Source organism: Triturus cristatus, chromosome 2_2, assembly GCF_964204655.1.
Source record: "Triturus cristatus chromosome 2_2, aTriCri1.1, whole genome shotgun sequence".
Lineage (NCBI taxonomy): Eukaryota > Metazoa > Chordata > Amphibia > Caudata > Salamandridae > Triturus > Triturus cristatus.
Window position 1 is genome coordinate 588,724,102 of NC_140582.1, and position 23,238 is coordinate 588,747,339.

The 23,238-nt window shown below is 42.9% G+C and overlaps 1 protein-coding gene across 2 annotated transcripts in view; it reads right to left on the reverse strand.

Annotated features, from left to right (window-relative positions):
• Nucleotides 1–23,238, reverse strand: part of FSTL5 (follistatin like 5) — a 2,810,134-nt gene that overhangs the window by 237,818 nt on the left and 2,549,078 nt on the right. For both annotated transcript variants that reach the window (XM_085641771.1, XM_085641770.1), the window contains one exon: nucleotides 9,260–9,384. In XM_085641771.1, coding sequence (XP_085497897.1) covers nucleotides 9,260–9,384 — 125 coding nt within the window. The remainder of the gene's footprint in view (nucleotides 1–9,259; nucleotides 9,385–23,238) is intronic.

Below are 23,238 nucleotides of genomic sequence, written 5' to 3' on the forward strand. Positions count from 1 at the left end.
TGGTGGAGAAGTGCCACTTCTAGAAGTTGGCCTTTCTGTGTACTGTGTGTCTGCCTGCCTGATGTGGAGTGCATGTCTGGCTTGTGATTGACAGGATCGGAGAGGGCTGGGGAATTCCAGGAGCCAGTGGGAGTCTGCCCGATGGTGAATGGAGAGATCTGCATGTGGGTGGGAGGGAGGAGTTGTACCTGGGACCTGAATAGGGCTGTGCCTTCCCTCCACAATGCTGGCTCCGCCCACTGTGGTGCGTCTGAGCACCTAGCCCCCACCTGACAATGGAGAGAGGGGCTGAGCACAACAAAGTGCTCCAAAGCTCCCCCAAACCAGTTGTATCTGGTTTTTCCCCCAGCCCTGTGCTGTGTCACAAAGGGAAATGTGTGTATAAAAGAAGAGGCTGTGACCCCATGAAGTTGTTCTGCTTTGGATCCTGATTCCTGCGGGGCGTGCTGCTGCTAGGGCCCAGGAGGACTTGGCAGGAGGGCTGCCTCCCTGGGCCCAGCTATGCCCTGGAACCTTTTTGCTTCATCTCTCTCAGCCTTATGGACTTTAGGCTGCCCTAGCGCCCTGGGAGCGCTTTGCTTTATTTTTAAGAGCACCTGGCTCTCTTTTTGCGCCCTGGTAGCTCTATCTTGTAATTTTCCCCCAGGAGAGGGAGAGCCTGGGGGCTGCGCAGCACCGCGCTGCTGCCCCCTTAGGAGGGAATCCACACCATAGGGATTCCCCCGTGATGATTATGGCGGCAGGTGCCCACCCCGCATTTTACTGTGTTTCGCGGGTGCCCACCCCGCTTATTTTTATATTTTCATCGTGGGTGCCCACCCTACATGGCGCTTTATGCTTATCTTAAAAAGCAGGAGCCCACCCTGCATACTGGTTCCTTTGGTTTCTTTTTGTCATTAAATCGCGGGTGCCCACCCCGCATTGCCGCGGTGTTGGCGGGAGCCCACCCCGCGTTCTTTTGGCCATGGAATCACTGACGCAGCCCAAGTCCGGCCCGGCAACAGAAGTTGCCGGGCCGCTGCGAGCGCGACCCCGAAGTCCACGTCCCTGCCTGGTTATGGGCAGGGACTCGCGGCCGGCTGTCCAATGGCAGCGCGGCCGAGAAGGAAGCAGAGGAGCCTCGCGGGCTCGATGAAAAAGTCCCGGTCCCAGGAGAGGGACCGGGTGAAGGGCTGCTGTAAAGGAGGCGGAGGGGGCACGAGGCACATTTTCGGTGCCTGCCCCCACCGCAAGTCCCGAGTAGATCGAGCGGGATGAGAGAAGGCTGCCAGAGGAAGGCAGGGCTCCCATGTTGGTGAGGAGAGCCCCGCGGCAGCTGCAGCGTGACCAGACGGACATGGAGATCGCCTGTCCCGGTAAGTCCAGAGTCAGAGTGGGCCCGGATGGCAGTGGGCCGCTCCAACGAGGCGGGTGCGTGTTTGTTTTCCAGAGCCTTGGTGGCTCCAACAATGGGGCAAGTTTATTTAAAGGCCCAGGGCTACCATGAGGGGCAGTCGTCTTGTTTAAGGGTCCAGAGGGGCCCGTGCTCCCCCGCGTAGCTATGTCTTCAGCTGCCCCACTTGCAGAGGGCAGCTGCACCGATGGGCTAACTTGATTGAAGGGGCCCCAGTGGGGGGTCCCCAGGCACAGTGGTGCCAGTTCTTTACTTGCTTTACAGCAGCGCCGCAGTTGCGGGCTGCTGCAACGAGGGGGTTATAGTATTTTAGCAGTCCCTGAGAGGGACAGAAGCGGCACAGTGGTGCCAGGCCTCATTTGGAGATTCACAGCTGCCCAGCAAGTAGTAGGCTGCTGCAACGTTTAGGCCATTGGTTTCTTTGGGGGACATGGATTGTAAGCTAGGGGTGAGAAGCACTCCTTCGCCCCCATCTTTTCCTGCACAGCTGCGCAGCACTTAGTGCCAGCTGCAATGTTTAGGTTTGCGCAATGGCGCACCTGGACTTCCGCTGCATAGGCAGGGTGCCCTGACTTTTGGGACACAGGGCATTTGAGCCCCTGTTTGAGATGGCCGGTTGGCCAGGGGGGCTGTTGGGATTGTAGGGCACCAGGCACTAATGTGAGTGTGGTGCTAGGAAATGTTATTCATTTAGTATGATTTACACCTCCAAATGTGTTTCATGATCATGAGATTGTTTTGCATATCATGGTTTATGCTAGTGAGATTATATTCCCCTGTGTGATCTACGCCCCAAATGTAGTTATGCTTAGGAGGTTAGGGTCTAGTGTGTTCAGACTTGGGAGAGAATTGCATAATGTATTTATGCTGATGAGGTTGGCGTACAATGCGTTTGGCGCCTAATGTGATACTGTGCATAATGTGGTTTATGTTACAGGCTGATGCTAAGTACAGTGATTACCAGTGGTTACTGGTTGTACGTTTATGATCTGTTTTACTAAGTTCACTTTGTGATGGTACTGACAGTGGTCCAGTTGGCCCTGTCAGGTGTAAATAATCTCTTGTAGATATGACCCAGTGCCAGATGGCACCATGTATATTATGTGTTTACTATTCTAATGTGTTATGATAATACAAAGTCTATTTTTATAGATAACCTTGTGCGGAGTTCCTTTTGTGGTGTGCCTGGGATGTTGTTGCTGCGTGCGTTTGCAAATGCTTTACACATTGACACCGGGATAAGGCTGACTGCTCGTGCCAAGCTACCAAGAGGGTGAGCAGGGGTTATCTTTGGCGTGTAACTCCCTTGCCCTGACTAGAGTGGTGGTTTCTGCCTGGCTTTGGCGCAAGCCTTAGCCAACCAGAAATCCCATTTGTAACAGTATCAAAATAATTGTTACAATAAATCCAACATCTTGCCAAGGTTGGATTTATAATAACTAGTTCTTCCCAGAGTCTATGACCCCCTGCCACAAGGCTGCCTTCTGAGGGTGAATGAAGGCAGGCCTTGTCTCTGTTAGTCCTATTTTACAACATATTTCACTACAAAGGCTATCTTCTCCTTAGTAAAATGTATCTTACTGTTAAGTGTTTCCTACATTCTCGAGGACGAATATGGCTCATGGTGGAAAAAGGGTCCCATAGTACCGGGGGAAAAGGTGGAGCCTACGGTGTGGGATGTATTTATTTGGTTTGCACAGATAGGGTGTCAGGTTTGTGTGATTTGGGCCAAATGTGCAGTATTTGCTTAAACTCTTCGATTTCTAGGTCTCCATCTTTTTGGCAGAAGTAACCATCTTTGTGAAGGAGGTTCTGCCCCTCCCAAGCAGAGGTATCTGTCTCCTTTGGTGTCCCCCAAGTAGTCAGTATGTTAAATGCAGTTGTAAACTTACTGATAATAACTTCACAGTAATAAATACCTTGTTAGGAGGCTGACTTGGACGGGATGAAGACATTGAAGCTTACACCTAGGTGTAAAGCAACACTCAGAAATGGTGTGTAGGAAGATTACAGTTACAACTAGAGGTAGCAGTAAATATAAGCATGAGTAAATATAAACGTGTTTAATTACCTTTCTAATAGGACCCTTAAAGTCTTGCATATATGAAATATATTTGCGGTGTGAATAATGATAAAATGTAAAGTGCACCACTCAAAAATTAAATGTTACACTGCAATCACATAATGAATGTTGCCACAACAAAGGTGGTAATATCAGGTAGACATTTATAGGACCCTTAATAGCTTGCATATATAAAATATATTTTCACTGTGAATAATGATAAGAAAGTATAAAGTGCACTACTCAGCAAACAAATGTTACACTGTGATCACACAATGAATCCATATACTCACAAAGAAGGTGGTAATCCCAGGTAGACATTTGTAATAATTATGAAGCAGTTAAATTAGGTTGTATTGCTAAACACTCTATCTAATGTTCCTCACGCTCCAATGTTTGGAAAAAACTATCATGAAACCCCAGACACACATACTATTCAGAAACCCAGAATAAGCACAATGCAGAATAGAACTGAACATGTAATTTGTGATCAGCTAATGGATGCAAACATTTAAAGTGACATGTTAGGTAAATATAGGATTGCAATATTTCCACAAAAAAAAAGGTTGAGTTGCTTATCTTAAGTATTGTTTTAGGTTCATGATTGTCTAAACACTACAGAGCAATGCATCGCAATGGCAACTACAGTGCACATGGAAAATTTAAGTAAAGGGGAGAGTGTCTAGGAGGTCTAGTGTGTAGGACTAAGCAACATGGAGACCGGCTAACGTCCAGTAGCTATACATATGGACTGCAAGTCCGAGGGCAGAGACGTTTTGCAATAGACAATAAGGGGTTTCTTGATCTGGCTTCCTGCTGAGCTAATCTTGTGCTGCACCACAATACTTATCAGATCAAGGGAGAAAGAAATTAAAACAATTTAAGTTGATGGAGGGAGGGGTGCACTCACCAAGTGGAGTCAACACACATCTCAAATGTACATTTTAGTCGTTGATCTCTCAGTGAGCCCACTCATGTCTCTGGTAAGTGGCTAACACAATGTTCACAAACACAGACAGTCATCAAGGTTTTTTTTCCTTGTTTTGTGGTGCAGGGTAGAGAGGGCTTCAAGGTGCTGAGTATTATTTTGGGACTCATTTGGCTGTCTGAAGACTTTCATTCCAGGCAAAGAAGGAAGCAGGTCTGTGCAGTAAAGTTTACTGGGCCTTCAACTTCATTCTAGCAAGGAGAAGGTTTCCAGTGTGCCGGTACCACACACTGGAAAGCACTTTCAGCAGGGTTTCAGAGGTACATTTCCAAACAAGCTGCAGGCAGTACCAGCTGATATACACAAACGGCATCAGCCTACTACCAATTACAGCCTGGAGCTTGTCTCTCAGTATGGAAGTTGAAATGTGCGTCAGTCTTGTATTGTTACTGCCTGTGCGTTTCTCTGTGCTGAAGGCTTTTATAAGGCATTCACAAGGTTAGGTTCCTGACATGAGACATGATGCAGAGACAGAATAGCAAATCAAAAATATAGATTTACACTAATATTGAGTCGAAAATATTGTGGGTCAGAAATATCGACAGACAAATTCACTAATATTGAGTCGAAAATATTGTGGGTCAGAAATATCGACAGACAAATTCTCATGGTGAAGAATATCGATTTAGGTAAGTAATATCGATGTTAAGAATATCGCAGTGTAAAATATCGTTTGCAAAAATATAGTTGTTAAAAGTATCTATTTATTATTAATGTTATGTATTTTAGTATATATTTTATATGTATTTGATGTATGTTTTTTTGTATAAGATTTGTTTGTATTCATTCGAGTAGACAGCTAATTAGGTCATGGAGCCCATCCGGGCGAACCAGGAATTCAGATTGGACTGAGATGAAGAAATCTTCCTCCTGTAGTGCCCAGTGTCGCAAGGATTCAATAAGGATTTCAATATTCATGAAGTACCAGGGGAACACCTGCTCTCTGTTTATCTCCGGCATATTATGCTCGAATAGCGAAAAAGAGGCAAAACGTGCCTATAATGGAAAATTCATCTTTAAGCACCAAGACCTGGTCGATGTCAATGTCTAATTTTGCCCTACAGCTTCGGGTTAATTCTATGGCATACGCGCTCGGAGTCGATGCTAGCAACAGAATGACCCCGAAGCTGTCGGGCAAACAGGGAGCAGGTGTGCCCCTGGTACTTCATGAATCAGCTGTCCACTCGAATTAGTTACTTCCTAAAGGGCATACACAACTGTTTCTTTGTCCTGAAGAAGACCCCACAGGGATGTCATTGATATGCACACGTAAATCAGGGGTTGAAACGTCAATGTTAATGATCTAGCATTATTGTCCAATGATACCCACACAAGAAAGGAGGTCTTGCTAGGATGTTTTTGTTGCCAGGAATACACCGCTATTGTAAAGATCAATTGATGGTTTCATGTTCTCTGTTTAAATTTTGTAGTGTTGTGATGTGTACAGTCACTAACTATCACTTCTGTATGTCACTATTGTAGATAATCACCTATGTTTGTTGTGTATGTTGGAAAAGTGTTTTGTAAAGTTGTCTCTTCAAGTGCTTGTGTTTTTCAATACATCTATATATTATATAACTGTTTGTCTTCCTGTTTCAGTGTTGTGCCAATATATCATTTGTTGAAAGTCTCACACTAGCGGGACTTATCAAAAGAGTGAAAAATTGATTAACCCCTTGCATGCCCGCCCCTTTCCCCGCCCAGTGCCGCGCCTTCCATTAGCGGGCGGAGTTCATGACGAGCTGGACTCGTCATGGGCACAGCGCCACCGCAGCCCATGACGAGTCCAGCTCGTCATGGGCACTGAAGGGGTTAAGGTAGCAGAACCACTGTTTGTATACCCAACTAAAATCTGGCAGCACATGTCTCGGATAGGTGGATTTCTGGAGATTAATGAAATTCTTGGCAGCCCATAATCATTACACCATTCAGAGGCCAAAAGTATGCAGGGAAATTTTAACTAACTCATTAAGGAGTGTGTAGACTGGCAACAGGCACTGGACAATTCAAGGAGTAAATAGTTGGAAGAATGATAGAAAACTATAGATTTTCACCAAATGTCCCAATCCAGAAAGTGCTGTTGCGCATTCTTTGTGAATGCAACCCAACATCAAAGCCCAAATTTCTGGAAAAATGTTAGAAAAGTGTAACAAAATGGTGAGCCAATAAAAAATACAGGAAAAACTATGGCCGAACTGATAAACAAAACTTCTGAGGAGTGAAAGACTGTCAGTGGCTGTGAAGAGGAGTGTTTTGGTTCAAGTTCTACAGGCATAAGGCTTGAAAAAAAGCTTTCAAATTAGCCGGGAGTCTTAAGAATGCAGCGAAGGTAACAGGCGCAGAGTGTGAAATCACTATGTTTATATTGTCTGCTGCTCTGATTCTGGTTTCAAGAGGAGGGTTGGTATAATTCCACAGTTGAGAAGAGAGTTATTGGAAAGGACAGGGAGGTATTGACTTATCCATGTGACTATGTCTATACTGTTGATTAGTTTCTGACCCTAGGTTTTATTTACTTCTTTCATTTGTGAGGAAGGAGTTGTGTGGAATTGGTTCTGCATATAATTGTCTGTGAACTTTGTATGTGGGGATACCTGGAAGCAAGGATCAGCGTAGCAAGTTTTTGTGCTTCCCTGCCCCAGAACTTGATGATTCTTTGGCATACCTTACTTTAAAAATTAATAGCTATAAGCACATTATCATTTTTACCAAAATTCAGAGCATTCAAGATTATTTCAGGAATATGGCTGAATTAATCTGTTGCACCAACAGAAGTAATTTTTATGTGTTAGTTTCACAGGGCACTAGTTCAGTTTAAAGATCCTTTGAACTTTGGGTTTTCCATTAGTATTTTCATTAATTAGCTTTCAAATAGTTAATAATTTATAGTCACTGTTCCCAAAATAGGAACACATTTTGCTATATGTATTTTTTACAATGATGATCTAATAACTGGACCGCAAAAAACAAGATGAATCATTTTGTTTGAAAAAATAAAATACACTGAGGCATTTGTTGATCGATTGATAACATGATTGGTATCACTCTTCATTTGTTCGAGAATCATACACAAAGATATCCAATGTTCAAACTGCCATTTAGATCAAATGTACAATAATGGGCGAATTCTGACCTCATTTGAAAAAATAAATCATAAATATTAAAGATAAACGTTCACCTGATTTGCTATATAAGATGTTTATGAAACGTGCAAAGACCTTTTGTGGTCGGAGACCTGTGATTAGCAAAGTCATCGCATTGGCGATCGCGAAAAGCTTTAAACCACAAGCAAAAGTCTTTCAACAAGGCTCATAGGAGGGCTTTTACACCTCTTTAGAAATACCATATAGGGTGAATGAAAGAGATACCCCAATCCTATTTACGAATTGGAAAGGAATGTATCAGTGACTGGTTATTGTAAATACAGTAACATCCAGTGATTAGTTACTAGCCCCCAAAATGAGGTAGTAACTGACTTGCAATAGGATCACTACCTGCTCCCCCAATGTATTCCCAAATAGGAAATATTTTTTAAAGCAACGCCTGGCAGTTTACTGCACACAGGCTCCTTTAAAAAAATCTTGCAGGTTTAGGAAAGCAACTGCATAGACAAACGTTTCCTGTCTCGTGCAGGCTTTCAGGCCAAACTTCTCAGCCAATCAGAGAGGGTGCCACATTGCAGCCTTCCTAATTAATATTCATTAGGCAGGTCGAATAGCTAATTTTGTATACATCTATTACAAAATATGTCACAAATTGCAGTCTCATATGCAAACTGGTCTGTGTATATTGTGCACGCCTTGTTCATGAACGGGACTAGTGCTTTGGGCCCTATATAATAACACTGTGCATTATTTTGAGATACAATGGAAATACATTATTAAAAAGAAAAGCAGTGCTTGCTCTTCAAACACACATGGACTACATGTGCTTAATAAGGCACACTTTTAAAATGTTCAAAACAGTAAAGTTTTTCACCTGTAAGGAGTCGTGCACGTTTCAATGCTAATTAGCACCGCCATCTGTTTTACACCTCTTAATTCCCACACTTGGCTTTTTACCCAAGGTTCAACTTTGTGCACCTCCAGTTAGTTAAGAGGATGCAGTCGGGGATACAATTCATGAATTAAATACTTTCGGAGTTAATTGGTCACAAGGTCAGCATACAGAAAGCAACTGTATGTACAAACAGAACGCGCACTTGGCTTATAAAAGACACTGATACATTATGAGCTGTGCACAGAATATTGGCAATAAATAAGATAGGCAAACTTTTCATTCTGAATGAAACATTTGCACAGCTTAGAAGACATCACGGATGTTGTCTTCAGGGGGTTCGGAAGTCAGACTCCAAGAAGACATCAGAGAATAAACCCTCTTTAATTCTCTGAACATAAGTGCAAATCAAATGTGAAACGACTTTACGACATCCTAATGTGACAAGTTGCTTGTCCAACAAACCATACAATTAGCTGAAGAGTAACCTGCCAGCCATCAGTCGCATACCTTAATGTTGCTAGAATCTTCCACAGTGTGGTGCAAACCCAATTAAATAAGAATCCAAGATCAAACAAAATCAACCAACTCAATATTTACCCTAACAGAAACAAGCGATTAAATCCACTCTCGAATCCATTCCCGTCACTCACAATGTGTGTTTTCAAGTCTTGGAAGGAGGCAAGCAGTGATCAATAAAATTCTCATTAGCACAAGGGCAAAGTGTCCTCTTTTTATATGTGTCAACGCTTCTGGTGAACAAACACGACTTGCAGGCGTAGAGTAGGTGGGAAAGAGGGGATTTCTTGCTGCAACTTACCTGATATGATTAATAATGAGCGTGGTACTGGGAATGAAGAAGTCGTCCACCCTGTCAAACTGGTTTCCCACAGGCTGAGTGTGGATGGTGTGATGAGAAGCAGTCCCGCTAGCTTGAGTTATCACCTGCATGACAAAAAATAGTATTTAATATTCCTCCAAAAGGGACATAGTTTTTCGAACGCACTATTGAATATGTTCGTATTCTTCGCAGGGAAAAGAGAGCACATTTGTATTAAAAGGAATGCGGGCTCAGTTGTCTTGATTTCGTAGACGCTTTGCGACAACCATGATTGTATTTGAACTGCAGATTGGTTAATTGAACTCTAAAAATCACCGGTTATGTTGCCAATGCCAATTAGTGTTAAATCTAAAAGCCCCAGCTTTTGGCTTTACCAATGGTTTTTACATTGGCATTAACTGATGCCAGAATGTCCACCAGTGAGTCACAATGCATGCAAATAAACACAGACGCATGACGGGCCATCTCAAAATGCTCCATGAAGTGCCCGCAACCACTTTGGAATTTTTAATTTCCCCTGTTCGACTGCTCTTTCGAAACAGGAAATTAAAAGTAAAAAAGCTCAGAAAAAAAGAGGATGCAAGTGGTACAGTAGCCATTGCAGCTGCTATGCCCTTGTAAAAATAAAAAATAAAATAAGGTAAGGAGTCGGATGGAGTACATGTGGGGAGTAAGTTAAGAGCACATGGGGGCGCGTGGACATTATTATAAAAACAATGTAAAGGGGAGAGCATCTAGGGATGGAGAAGTGAGTAAATATAGAGGAAGAGAGACCCAAAGAAGTAGGCATTGTCATGGAGAGCCGAAAGGCATACATAAAAGTGTCCTTAAGTTATCAGTGGAAGGATGCAATTCATCTGGTCAGGATAATGTCACATCAAAATACTTCATGACACGAAAAACGCAAGAATAGGGAGGAATGCCATTGAATGAAGAGATGGAAAACAAATCCATCCAATCGGAAGAATGGGGCTAACCCACAGCCGTCTCTATGCATATGTATTGAAGACTATGGGGCAGATTTACAAGCCCCTTGCGATCACTTACGCCGCCGTTGTGTCACTTCTGTGACGCAGCGGCGGCGTAAACCATGCGCCATGTTGCGCCTTATTTACAACGTGACGCATCTAGGGAGATGCGTCACATTGTAAAGCCCTGCGCTACATTAAACCTGCATCAGGTTTAATGTATGCAGGGTGGGCGTTCCGACGGAAAAAGCCTCGGAAAAGTGACGCAGTGAAATCTACAAAATTTTACTGAGTCACTTTTCCGACGCTGCTGCGTCAAAACCCTGCGCTTGCTTGAAGCAGGCGTAAGGCATGATGCAGCATGTTAGGTATGGGCAGCCCCTGAGCATTGCTGGAGTTGCGTCGTGCTTGCGACACGAATCCAGCAATGCGCCGCCCTTATGCCATCAGATGCATCACACATCTGCTTATCCTTGCGCCATGATGCGCAGCATTGTAAATGCGGCGCATCTGTGGTGGTGCAAGGGTAAACTTGCGTGACGCATCTTTCCTGGCGCATCCCTGCTGATTTGCAGGGATGCGCCAGGAAACATAAATCTGCCCCTTTAGGTCCACTAATAGACAGCTAAAGCTGTCTTCAGCTGAGATCAAAAAGGGTTTAGGTTAAAAGGGCTCAGCTTTCAATGTCTACAGCTATTCACAGATAACACTGTCATTTTCATGCAGGGTTTGAAAATATTTTTACACAGCTCAGTGATACTCTTTCATCAAATATGGAACTTGTGACATTCTCCGTATGCACAGTAAGAACAAGCATCTAGAGCACTCATAGAGAAGCTTTAGCCCTGTCATACTATGTCTTGAAGGTTTCCTTTTAATTTCTCCTTTTTTGATTAGACAACGGTGCCCTAATCCCAGCAGGACCACTAAAATTGGAGATACCATACATAGGTTTCCCTAACCAGTAGTCTTGAGAGAGGTAGGTAACACTCTTCAGCCATTATGTCCAGGTCTTGAGAGGAGACACAATGCAATAATTTTGGGGGAGTGATAGATGCACCTAAGGGAGATGTTTACTGGGTTCCCATATACATTGACTTCAGTGGCTTGTTAGTTACTTGTTTATGGTTTATAATGAATGTAGCTGTCCACAACAATAACCTGATTTGCTTTTTGCATAAATGAAATGAAGTTTCAAAACAAAGAGTTGACAGAGAACTGATTGTGATCACTCTGTTTCAACTAAAGCAGTGAGTGAAAGATGGAAGATGGCTGTTCTCAACATTATAGATGTAAATCCATGGTGTGTAGATTACCAACATTTCAAAAAGGTTTGTGAATCAGCCCCTTAGTCACGTGTAATAGGGTAATTGGAAGGGGCAACCATGAATATATGACTGTTTTCAAGAATCAAATCATTTTCAGGGTCAATTTGGGAACAGCAGCAGTTGGACACATCGTATAATGTTAGAAAATGTCAGTGCAATACTCTGTGACTGAAATGGCAGCACTATTGCAGCACTTCTGACTAGGGAGATAGTCAAAAATGCTAATAATTGACCTTTACTCATTGTATGGGTCTGGATAGTGTACTAGGAATGGATAAAACAGGTGCATAAATTACTATCTCCAAGGCCAACTATACCATGATAACATACATTTTTCAGCATGCATAGTTCCCACAGCGAATATGTACACTGCGTTTAGGACTGCAGTTTGGGATAAATCAGTCACCGCTGACTCTACCTCAGACTACAATACCTTGCAAACTATTTTTTCATTAAAGGCACACTAGTTCTAACATCTAGAGCACAGCATCTAGGGTAGAATTGGGTTAGAGGGACACAATGGTGCTTGGAATGATAATCAGATATATTTCAGAATTGTGTAATCATCAGAGGAATTAGAGAAGACACAAGGGGGGAGTGATAGGAGAGGGATCCATACTGTCATAATGTAATGTACTGCTATGCATTGTTCAAAGGAAAAAATAAAACGATTAAAAAAAAGAAAACACAGCATTTCTCCTGCTCTACCGACAGCACATAAAGAGAAAAATAAACCCGATGTTGCAGAAAAACATGAAAGTCTTTAGCAGAGGTTATATATGCCACAATGGTTAAGGGTAAAAACTTGTCACTTTTACAATCACAAGTTGCAAATAATTCAAGAGATATAGCAAGCAACATTTAAAGGTGGGGTAATGGAAATCCTTATATCTGGTGTATTAGACCTTTCCTTTTCGGAGTGTTTTTCCCCTGTCTTTTCGCTTCTGAACTCCTGATTTTTTACTGTGTACTGCATTTCGTTTTTGCTGGTTTTAGGACAAGTGCTCCCTGCGTAAAATGTGATTATGATTGGTTATTCATGATTGACATATTTGATGTACTGGTAGGCCCCTAGAAAAGTGCACTGGAGTGTGTCCAGGGACTGTAAATCAAATGAAACTAGTTAGCCTGCAGCACTGATTGTGACACCCACATGAGTAGCCCTGTAGACATGTTTGAGGCCTGCTACTGCAGTGGATGTTAGAGCAGTTTTAAACTGCTATGTCTACATGACAAGTGTACCCACTTTCTAGGCGTAAACCTTCCCTTTTATTACATGCACGGCACCCTTACGGTAGGCTCCAGTTAGCCCCCTGGGCAGGGTGCAGTGTATTTGAAAAGTAGGGCATGTACTGATGTGTTTTACATGTCCTGATAGTGAAATACTGCCACTTTCATTTATCACATTTGAAAGGTCTAGCTCTTCCATAGGGTATCATTGGAGCTGCCCTGCAACATCTTGCAAGTGTAACTTTCAATTGAGAATAGAGAGAGATTTAAAGTTTGGGTCCCTGAACTCAGAATTTAGAAACACATATTTCTGTGAAGGTGGTATTTAAATTGTGTGTTTGAAAATGCCATTTTAAGAAAGTGGGCAATTTCTTGCTTTACCATCCTGTGCCTCTGCCTGCCTGTGGAATCCATTTCTGGTTTAGACTGACAGCTGGGTTGTTTGTGAAGTCACCCTAGACAGTCACACTTAGAGAGCTCAGATGTGGCCCTGCATATCCTGATTACCCATCACCAGGCTGATGAGCCTTTCTGAGCTAAAGTGGTGGGTGGAGTTGTCATTGACTCCTGAATAGGGCTTGGCCTGGCCTGTCACAAACCTGTCTCCACCCCCCTGTAGAGTGCCTGGAGCAGAACAGAGGAAGACAGGATTTGTGCACTACAAAGACTACACTTTGAAATATGCCTACTTCAAAGGTCAAAAGGTGTATAAGTATTGGACCTGTAACCCAAGATTTTTAGAGCACTTCTGGAGCCAGAGGAGACTCTGTCAAGAGGAAGAGTGGGAGAGCTGTCAGGAAGAGTACTGCCCCTTTGCTGTGCTTGCTTTGCTGGGTTGGCCTGCAGTTGGTGCTTCTGTATTGGAGAGACTAAGGACTGCATCTTTGCTTTGGTATCCTGCTTGAGAAGATTCTCCAAGGGCTTTTGTGTCGTGGCCTCCAGTTAAAAAGTCTTAGGTCTATCAAAGAGTACACCTACAGCCCCTGAACTTCTTTGCTGGGAGTTCTGACTTGCCAAGTGGTACCTATTCCAGTTCTGGACCTTTGGATGTGGCTTCTGATGCAAGAAGCGCTGAAATTCCATGCATTATCCTTCAGTGCCATTTTTCCCACAGCAAGCTTGTTGTGTGGTTGAAAACCCAATGCAATGCTGCGGTGCTGCAGAAAAACTCGATGCGGCGCCTGTCCATGGCTCAAGGAACCGCGGCAGCCTACATCTAGAGCATTGTGTCTCCGATGTCAAAGGCTACCACTTAAACTCCGATGCAGGCCCTGCTGTGCAGCTGAAGGAATTGGCGCATCACCTGCTCGTGACTGGAAGAATGGACACAGCACCTGTTTCGCCATAGCCGCATCGACTTTAGCTCATTCAGATTTTTCACGCTTTGCACCTGTGTGCCAAGTCTACATCGATGCAGAGCTTTAGTAAGGAACCAAGGCCGTGTGTCTGGAGAAATGAAGCATCACCGCTCCTGCGCCTGCTCACCTCTTAATTTTGATGCATCCCTCGAACTTTGTGCTAAAAGTGACGCATCCATAGTTTTATATTGACTAAACTGTTTTTAACCTTTAAAAGTGATATCTTGATTTATATATGTTGGATTTTTTTTGTTTTAGTCTTGTTTGGTTAAGATAAAAATTGGTTCTTTTTCTAACCTGGTGTGGTGTTCATTGAAGTGTTTCTTATGAATGCCATGTGGAACCCAATCTTATTGTGGACTGTGAAAGTCTTTCTTTCACTATCTCGCTCTCCGCTGTTCACTCCTTCTCCGTAGTTCTAATCTACCATTGCCCAGGTGTGTGTGGGGAATTTCTCATATCCCTTCCTGATGTAGCAGACACATTAGTAGACGCCTCTCCCAAAATCACTCTTTTGGGGGACTTTAATCTGCATTTTGATGACCCCAACAAGGCTGATGCCTCGGATCTTATTCAGGACTTATTGGCTATTCAGCTATTTCAAAAAGTTAAAGGCCCGACACATAAGAAAGGCCATACCTTAGACCCTGTCTTTACTAACAATACTGGATTGTTTTTGGATGACCCCATTCCTCTGCATTGGTCAGATCACTCCTTGATCCCAATCTCTCTGAGCCCTTCAACCCGACCCCACGTTACCAAATTCATTAACAGGAGAGTCTGCCATTGGTCTAAACTCCCAGTAGATTCCCCAGTCTCAGCTCTTTGAAATCTCAAACCTAAAATATACCCCAATCCTATCTAAGCCTCAGAAAAATTCACTTTTTGGATTGAGTCCTCGCTGGACATAGTTGCTCCTGCTAAACCCAGCCATAAAGTGAGAGAGAAAATATCTCCATGGTACTCTCCCAAGCTTCGATCACTTAAGCAGGCCTGCAAAAGATTGGAGAGGAAATAGAGGAAAGATTACAATGGACTGAGTAAACAGAAATATAGAGAATCTATAAAACTCTACCAAAAGGGAATAAAAAGAGCGACGGCAACCTACTATGACGGTATTATTAACTCTGCAGCTAACACACCTAAGGAAATGTTTCACGTTGCGAAGGACCTCCTAGAGGTCCCTCCAGATAGTTGCAATCAACTTGCAGAATTTTTCAAAGGAAAAATCGAAAATATATATACACTGCATTACCAGGTTCACCATGTCCTAGTGACCAACAAACCCCCACCTCACACGGAGCATGTTCTAAAGGAACTCCCAACTTTGAATTTGTATACTTTGTCAGAAAATCAGGCTCCCCACTAGACCCAGCCTTCCCCCACTTCCTCTGCAAAGCCAAAAAAGTTATCCTCCCTATCATTTTGAAGGTGGCTAATCTGTCTATCTCCACTGGCCTAGTCCCATCACCCTGGAAACATGCCATTGTGAAGGCTTTACTAAAAAAACTGAGCTTAGACCCAGACGACTTAGGCAACTACCATTCCATCTCTCTACTTCCAACGATCGCTAAGATCTTGGAAAAGTACATAAACTCTACCATCTCTGATTTTCTAGGAACCTGTGGTCTCCTGCATTACCCCCAGACCAGCTTTCGCCCTCAATATGAAACTGAAACGGCTCTTCTTGCCGTGGTTGAGGAATCTAACTTAATCCTTGATCAGTGAGAAGCAGTAGCTATTATCCTCCTTGGTCTAAGTTCGGCATTTCACATGGTTAATTTTGACATTCTCATTCTACTAAATAGACTTAGGAGGGTAGGTGTCTCAGGTGGTGCAGTTACCTGGCTCCAATCTTACTTAGACGGAAGAACATTCCAGGTCTTCTCAGGGGAGTTCACTTCTAGGAGCCCAGCGCTCAGCTGCAGAGTCCCGCAGGGCTCGTCTCTAATCCCCACATTATTTCATTTGTACATGAGACAATTTGCTGATGTAATACTGCCGTATAGGATTAAAATCGCCACTTATGCTGAGGATACGCAGCTGGTAATTGCTGCCCTCAATGGTCCTCAGAACTTTCCATCTGATTTTGAAACCTGTTTGGAGAAAGTTGCCACCTACATGGAACACACCTGCCTCAGGTTCAACGGAGGAAAAACTGAACTAATGCTTTTGGGCAACGCCACTAGCATGGATCTTAAACAGACATTGCCCTTTTGCCTTGGCCCCGCCCAACCCCAACACTAAGATCAAAAGTCTGGGCATTTGGTTGGATAACTGCTTTAAATTTGACCACCAAGCAGTGAAACTGGCAGGGGCCTGCTTCAGCATTCTCAGACTGCTCTGGAAAGTTCTTCCTCTCCTTACTATGAGTGTAAGGAGAATCCTGATCCAGGCTTTGGTCCTCCCTCGTTTGGACTATGGCAATTCTCTTTACTTAGGAGCACCTAAAGCAATGACAAAGAAGCTTCAAGTCACGCAGAACTGCGCTGTGAGGCTGTTGCTTGGGATTCCTAAAACTCAGTCGGCCAAGCCGGGCCTGAAGACCCTACACTGGTTGCCAATTTTGGAAAGAGTAATATTCATATCTCCGGGTATAGCCCATAAGACCCTATGGGAAAAGGGCCCAGTAATTAATAGCTCCCTAATTACCTTCTACCGCCCCAGGAAATGCCTTTGTTCGACAAATCTTAACCTTGCAGTCATTCCCAAAATCAAGAGGGTAAGAAGTGGAGGAAGATCTTTTTCCTACAATGTAGCTAGACACTGGAACACCCTGCCCCCACACCTTCGCTCGGAATCACGCTATCTCCTCTTTCGAAAACTTCTTAAAACATGGTTATTTCAACATTCTGCCTCATAATTTCTCAGTCTCCCTCCTGTTCGGCCTCTGGCGCTGGGATGCCTTAGGGTACTATGCGCTCAATAAATGCTGAATAATAATAACTCTGTGTTTATGTACAAATGCTTTACACATTGCCTCTGAAAAAAGCCCGACTACTCATGTCAAGCTGCACAGGAGGTGAGCAGGGGTGGTCAGGGGTGTGTAGCTCCCTTACCCTGTCTAGAAGGAAGGGTCCATCCTTGAACTGGGTGCACGCCACTGCCAACTAGAGACCCCCATTTCTAAAATGGTGGCTGAAGTAAAGGTACCAATCGCAGAGTTCTGAAGAATTACTTCCAGGCATACTACAATATAAGGGAAGTAAGTCTACTGGTCGTAATCAAACCTATTAAAGATTTACCTCCTTCCCCAGAAATTGCCATATTTAACGTGCTGCTAATCTATTTCACAGGCCCAAAAATTCTAACACAGAATCAATATATTCATGTAAGTGGCTTACATTTGGAAATTGTAGTGGCGTTGAGATAATAAACTTTTTGTCTTTGTGTTTTTGGTGAATTTGAGTCAAATGAGTGGGTGAATTTCTAGAATAGGCAAATATAGGGTACGCATTTCAGAGGGGAGCAATTTACAGTGCCTAATCCGTGGTTGAAAAACATTTGTTTCTAGGATTAGCTTGCACATGTTGATGGCTCTCACTTTCTAAAAATGCTAGTGGAACAACGTTCATCATGAATTCAGTGCAGTGAATCTAAAAACAGATAACAGGACTGGACTGTAGGTAAGCGGTAAATTAAAACCTCATAAATGCAATTACATTACAAACCCCTCCATTTCCTCCTAAGATCTCTTTCTCTCTCATCTTTCCTTTTTGTCTCTTCTCTCTTTGATACCACACATTTGATGTCACCCTGTGGTGAGATGTGGATTTCTCCCAGAGGGCAGACAAAAGGTTTAGGTGTAGAGAGTTGTTTTCCCTCCTTGAGCAGGATGGCTGTGGGGCTGTGCCTATCTCTTTCCAGAGCTTCAAAGTGTACTTACCCTGTCACTGCAGATGTAGCTCACACTTAGACGCCTTCCTTCCTCTTCCTAGTCAGTTTGGCCCAAAACCCAGTGGGAGGGGCCAGCAGTCCCAGAACCAGTTTAGAGTGACCACAAGGGATGGTTTGCCCATTTCTATTGCACATCTCTGGGTGGGCACAGGGAGCTCTGACCAGTGAAAGAAGGCTTCTGTTATGTTGGATTTAGGCAAAGAGGAGTGTTGTGGGATAGCTTACAGTGGAACACACAGGAAGTGCTGCAAATGTTGGAAAAGTCACCCATTGATTTAGGGAGAGGTCAGGAATTTTCCCCGTTCACAGGCTGAAACTGGGCATAAATGTGGCAACCCCTTGAACTACCAGAATACTCATGGAACTGATAAGAACATAAGAACAACTACCCTGTGGTGTGAATCCTGACGGAAGACTGACATTATTTGCCTTGAACAGAGGACCCTCAGAAGTGACTTCAAGTCCGGTCTGGTTTGAGCTACAGAAACAAAACAAGCTTCCAGAGGCCTCTCTCTCCCATGGTCCTGGACCTTTAACTGGTGTTAGAGTGGACTCATCTTGCCCACACTGCACGAGCTGGGACTTGGGAATATTTTGCCAACTTTCTGCCTGGAGAACCGATTAAGACCGGGGTCACTGGCAAAGCCGCGGCTGCCGATATCGAAATGCCAGTCAGCCACAGCTTGCTGCTTTGCTCCACTCAAGCGTTGAAGGCTTCACTGATACTGACGTCGAGCCAAAGCTGATTGACGTTTAGACCTTCCTGGGCAAAGACTTTGGACTTTGTCCACATAGAGCTTTTCCACCTTTGTCAATGACCACAACAGGACTCTGTGCTTCAGCAATCTGCTGTTGCAGAGCCCTGCTTTGGATTCAGCTTGCCCTACCAAGTCGTCGATGACTACTTTTTCTCTGAAACATTCCTAAGTTAGAAGGTAAACATTTCACTGGGACAAACCTGGCCCTACATCTGACCAGCGTTTCATATAGGTCGGCCTTAAAATGTACCAAAGCATAACCAGATGACCGTGCTTAACGCTTAACACTTTTTGGCTCTATTTTGAACCTTAAATATAAATATTCATATCTCTGGTTTTAGTTATTGAAGTTTGTCATTTTGGTGTAATTTTATTATGATAACATTCTTTATTTTTCTAGATTGGTTTGGAATTTTTCTTGTGTTGTGTTTTCACTTTATTACTGTTTGAGTACCGCATAAATACTTTATACATTGTTTCTACGTTAAGCCTACCAAGAGGTTAAGCACAGGTTAATTTACTGTCTCTAGTTTTACATTAGTCTTTACCCTTACATGTTGCAGAAGCATAACATTCATATGCACCTGACACTGTATACGTTGAGTGCTTTTACTTTTTGGACATGAAATGAGGCATTTAAACGTATCATTGATATGTAATCACTGTAGAAACTAGAGACACATAAATGTGTGTGGGTCAAATTTAGTTTAACTGTGAAGACATGTAATTCTCAATTGCATTTACATGTGTTTCAAGTTAAACTGCATCTATTAAAGAATATTGCATATATAATCATGAACCCATTATTCACATTTGCATGTATTGTGAAGTTAACTGTGCATACATAATAGAATATACAAAATGCACATTAAAATACTTAACTAAAGTTAGCTTGACTATAGGCCTTACATTTTAAATGAATTTTTGCATGCTTTGCGTTTTTTTTTTTTTGCAGGTGTTTTCTCATGGTTTCATAACTAGAAAAATAATGTTGTTCAATTATTGATAGTGAGGCCTGAGAAGACAAATCATGGCACGAATATAGACAATTAATGAGCAAAAGAAGCCTCCTAGTCATCTCAAGGCGCAGTGACTTTCCACGTTTGTGGAATGGGATATCCAAAGGATGTTGCCTATACCTACTGAGGAGAAAAAATAATTGTTTTTTGGGGGATGTGGAGAAGTAAATCATTGTTTTTGAAACTTTTGGATTTTGATTAGTCTCAATTCATTAGAATTCGGCTCAGATCCCTTTGGACTCTCAGGGGGTACAGATGTCTCTGTTTTCTTGCAAGTGTGTAGCTTTATGCTAAACACTTATTCTCATATTTAGTAGACTTCTACTGGAGTTTTCTCTATGCTAACACCTTCCTGCACTTCTGAATTCCTCTGAGACCTTTCCTAATGACTCATCTATATTCAGAGCTTGGATTAGATGACTTTAGAATCTATTCATTTTTCAGAAGGAGGATAGGAGTTTCTTTAACAACCACCAATTTCTATTTATCAGTATCTGTATTGCTGTGACTATTAATTGCATATCTTACACTTTTGAATGTGAATCTCTTTTGTTGTTTCAGATTGTCAGTTGTAATTCTGTAACTTATAATAAGTTTTATATTTTTGTATATATTGGATTGGTTATAAACTTGTAATAATCCACTTAACTTAATTTACTGACTCCTGGACCTCTTTGTGCGGAGAATTAGAGTATCCCATTCTGGAATTTTCCACACCTAGTCCGAATCCCTAAAGCCAATGTCTCGATCTGGAGGACCAATAGAGTTCCAGCAGTTCGGGAAAAAGTTGCAACAGTGTAGGAGTGAGTATTAATAGGGTTGTCCATTGCAATTACTTATGCTTCCGGAGTTTTGTTGAGGTTGTGTGGTGCAATGCGGTAATGATTTGAGATGGTGTGTGAGTGTGATGTTTCACCCAGAAATGTTGAATTGTTATCAGGCTGATGTAGCCCAAGACCCCAGAATAGTAATAAGATACCAGTATAGAAAACACTAGGTTGTAATTGTCTGCTGAGCTTAGTGGTGTTAGTCATGAGATGTTGACAGCTGCACAATTGAGATAGGGACATGTACTTTGTGTGAGTGTGATATGTGTTTAGTGTAGTATATTCTAGTGCACAGCAGCAAGCTGCACCAATCTGGCCAATTCCACGCTGGTTGAGGTTTCATGCAAGTATGATTCAGAGAAGACCCAAAAGTGCCACTCTGGATCGTTTCTTGTGTGGTTGAATACTATCAATTATTTAGAGGAGCAGAGAAAGTTATTGAATGTGTGTCATTGTGTTTGCATTGCAAAGTTCATGAAATTTGTAAAGGAGGTTGAGCCACTGTAAGGAGTTAGAAAGACAGTTTGCCATGCCGAAATTTGGTGGCTGGTGTTGAGCTGCGCTGTTATTGGTTGACTACATCCTAGTGTGTTGCGCTGGTATTGGTTGTTGTGGCCGAATGAGAATTGTGGGTGAAGAATTAGTTCCTGGTTTGAAATTCAATTCAATTGGTGATTGTTGATATTATTATTTTTATATGGAATTTGATTAGGGAAGATGTGAGAATATGTGTTCGAAAGAGGGAGAGGCACCGCCCGAAGGTATTCCAGGTCATCATATGGCAATAAGCGTGGGCCTTCATGCATATGTTTGGCTGAATCAATGGCATAAGATCACAGAGAATGAAGGTGTGTTGCTGTTTCCACGCAATGGCGCATTCAATTTCAGAACCATTGAAAACTTGAAAAGAGTATTGTACAAAATGAAGCTGCCAACTAGACCAGCACAGTACAAAGCAATTTAAGCTTGGGAACGTCGCACTCATGTTAGGCAAAAGGAAAAAACATCAGGGTGAAGTCCAAAAAGCAGTGCACATGTATGCCAATGCTAGGTGGGATGCAGAACAATGGAAGTGAAGAACTGACATGATAGAGGCAGCTAAACTGGACCCTGTATTGACAGGTGAAGAATCTGAGAAAAGGAAAGAAAAGCAAAAGAAGAAGAAGAAGGTTGTTATTGTTGTGTCCACCCCCATATAAAGAGGCCTAACTCGAGGGAATGAGTGGTGCAGGTGCCAGTGGGAACTCTGGAGCAGCTACTGCACCAGTGAATATGAGTCCTAACCTGATGGGGCAGAGTTCAGGGATTAGTGTTCCTGTTAACATCACTGTTAGGAATGCCCGGGATGCACTAACTGTTCCGGTCACTATTTGTTCTGTAGTTCCTTTGTATAAGCCTGAGTCAGCAGGAAACTTGACACATACTTTGACAGTCCTTACTGAAGTAGGTACCTCAGCTAACACTACTGTGGACCCAAGGATGGGAGGAGTCCCGTTACTTCCAACTAAAGTGAATACCCCTTATGCTGCAAGTGCAGACCCAACTATGACCAGACAGAATTTACTCCATAGGAGGGTTTGCTCAAAGACAACCAAACTCTGACATGTCTATTTGGAATCTATGAATCTCTCGGATTAACTGAATTTATTTATGTGCCCCAATAAAACAAAAAAAAACAAAAAATCACTTTTGAGTGCTAACCACAGTTCACCCAGAGAAGGGATTGTGCTCTGTAGCGCACAATGGTCTTAATGCTAAAGAATTCAATGATTGGATTACGTTCTTAAGTGGATCCCCTAGAGAAGGTGGAATTTCATGACTGAATAAAGAAACAATTCAGTCCCCTGTGAGAGATAATCAGTGGATGTGGTCAAATTAAAAATAGTATTGGCCGAGATGATACAAGGAAACCTTGATCTATCCTAATCAAGAAAACAAACGTATTTATGTGTAAAGATGTTACCAAACGTGGTTTTTTTTTTCTTATTAAGAAAGAACCCAGGACTCCCTACTTCTACATACTGCCCAAGATTCATAAGGGCACCATACCTGTACCAGGCAGACCAATAGTATCGGGGATCGACTCGGTTTTGGAACCCTTATCACAATTTTGTGATCACTTTCTCCAACCTTTAGTAAAAAAGATACCATCGTACAACCAAGACACCACTGATGTACTCCGGCTCTTGGACCAATTTCAACACACTGACGCCATCAATTTCCTCATCACTTTAGATGTTGTGGCTCTCTACACCAACATTCCACAGAGGGCGTCCCTAGAAGTGATTGAGGAAATACTGAATGCCTCCATTGAGCAATCATCTACCCCTCCTTCTTTCATCATGGAATGTGCCTCGTTGGCGCTAACTGAGAATTTTTTCGAATTTCAAGTCCAACTCTATCACCAGACGCAGGGTACTTCCATGGGGAGTACCTTTGCTCCTAGTGTAGCCTGTCTGTATATGGCAGCCTTTGAGGCTAATCACATCCTCAATGAAACCAACCCATACCACAAACATATCCTTTTTTGGAAACGGTTCATTGATGATATCCTGATTTTCTGGTCAGGAAAT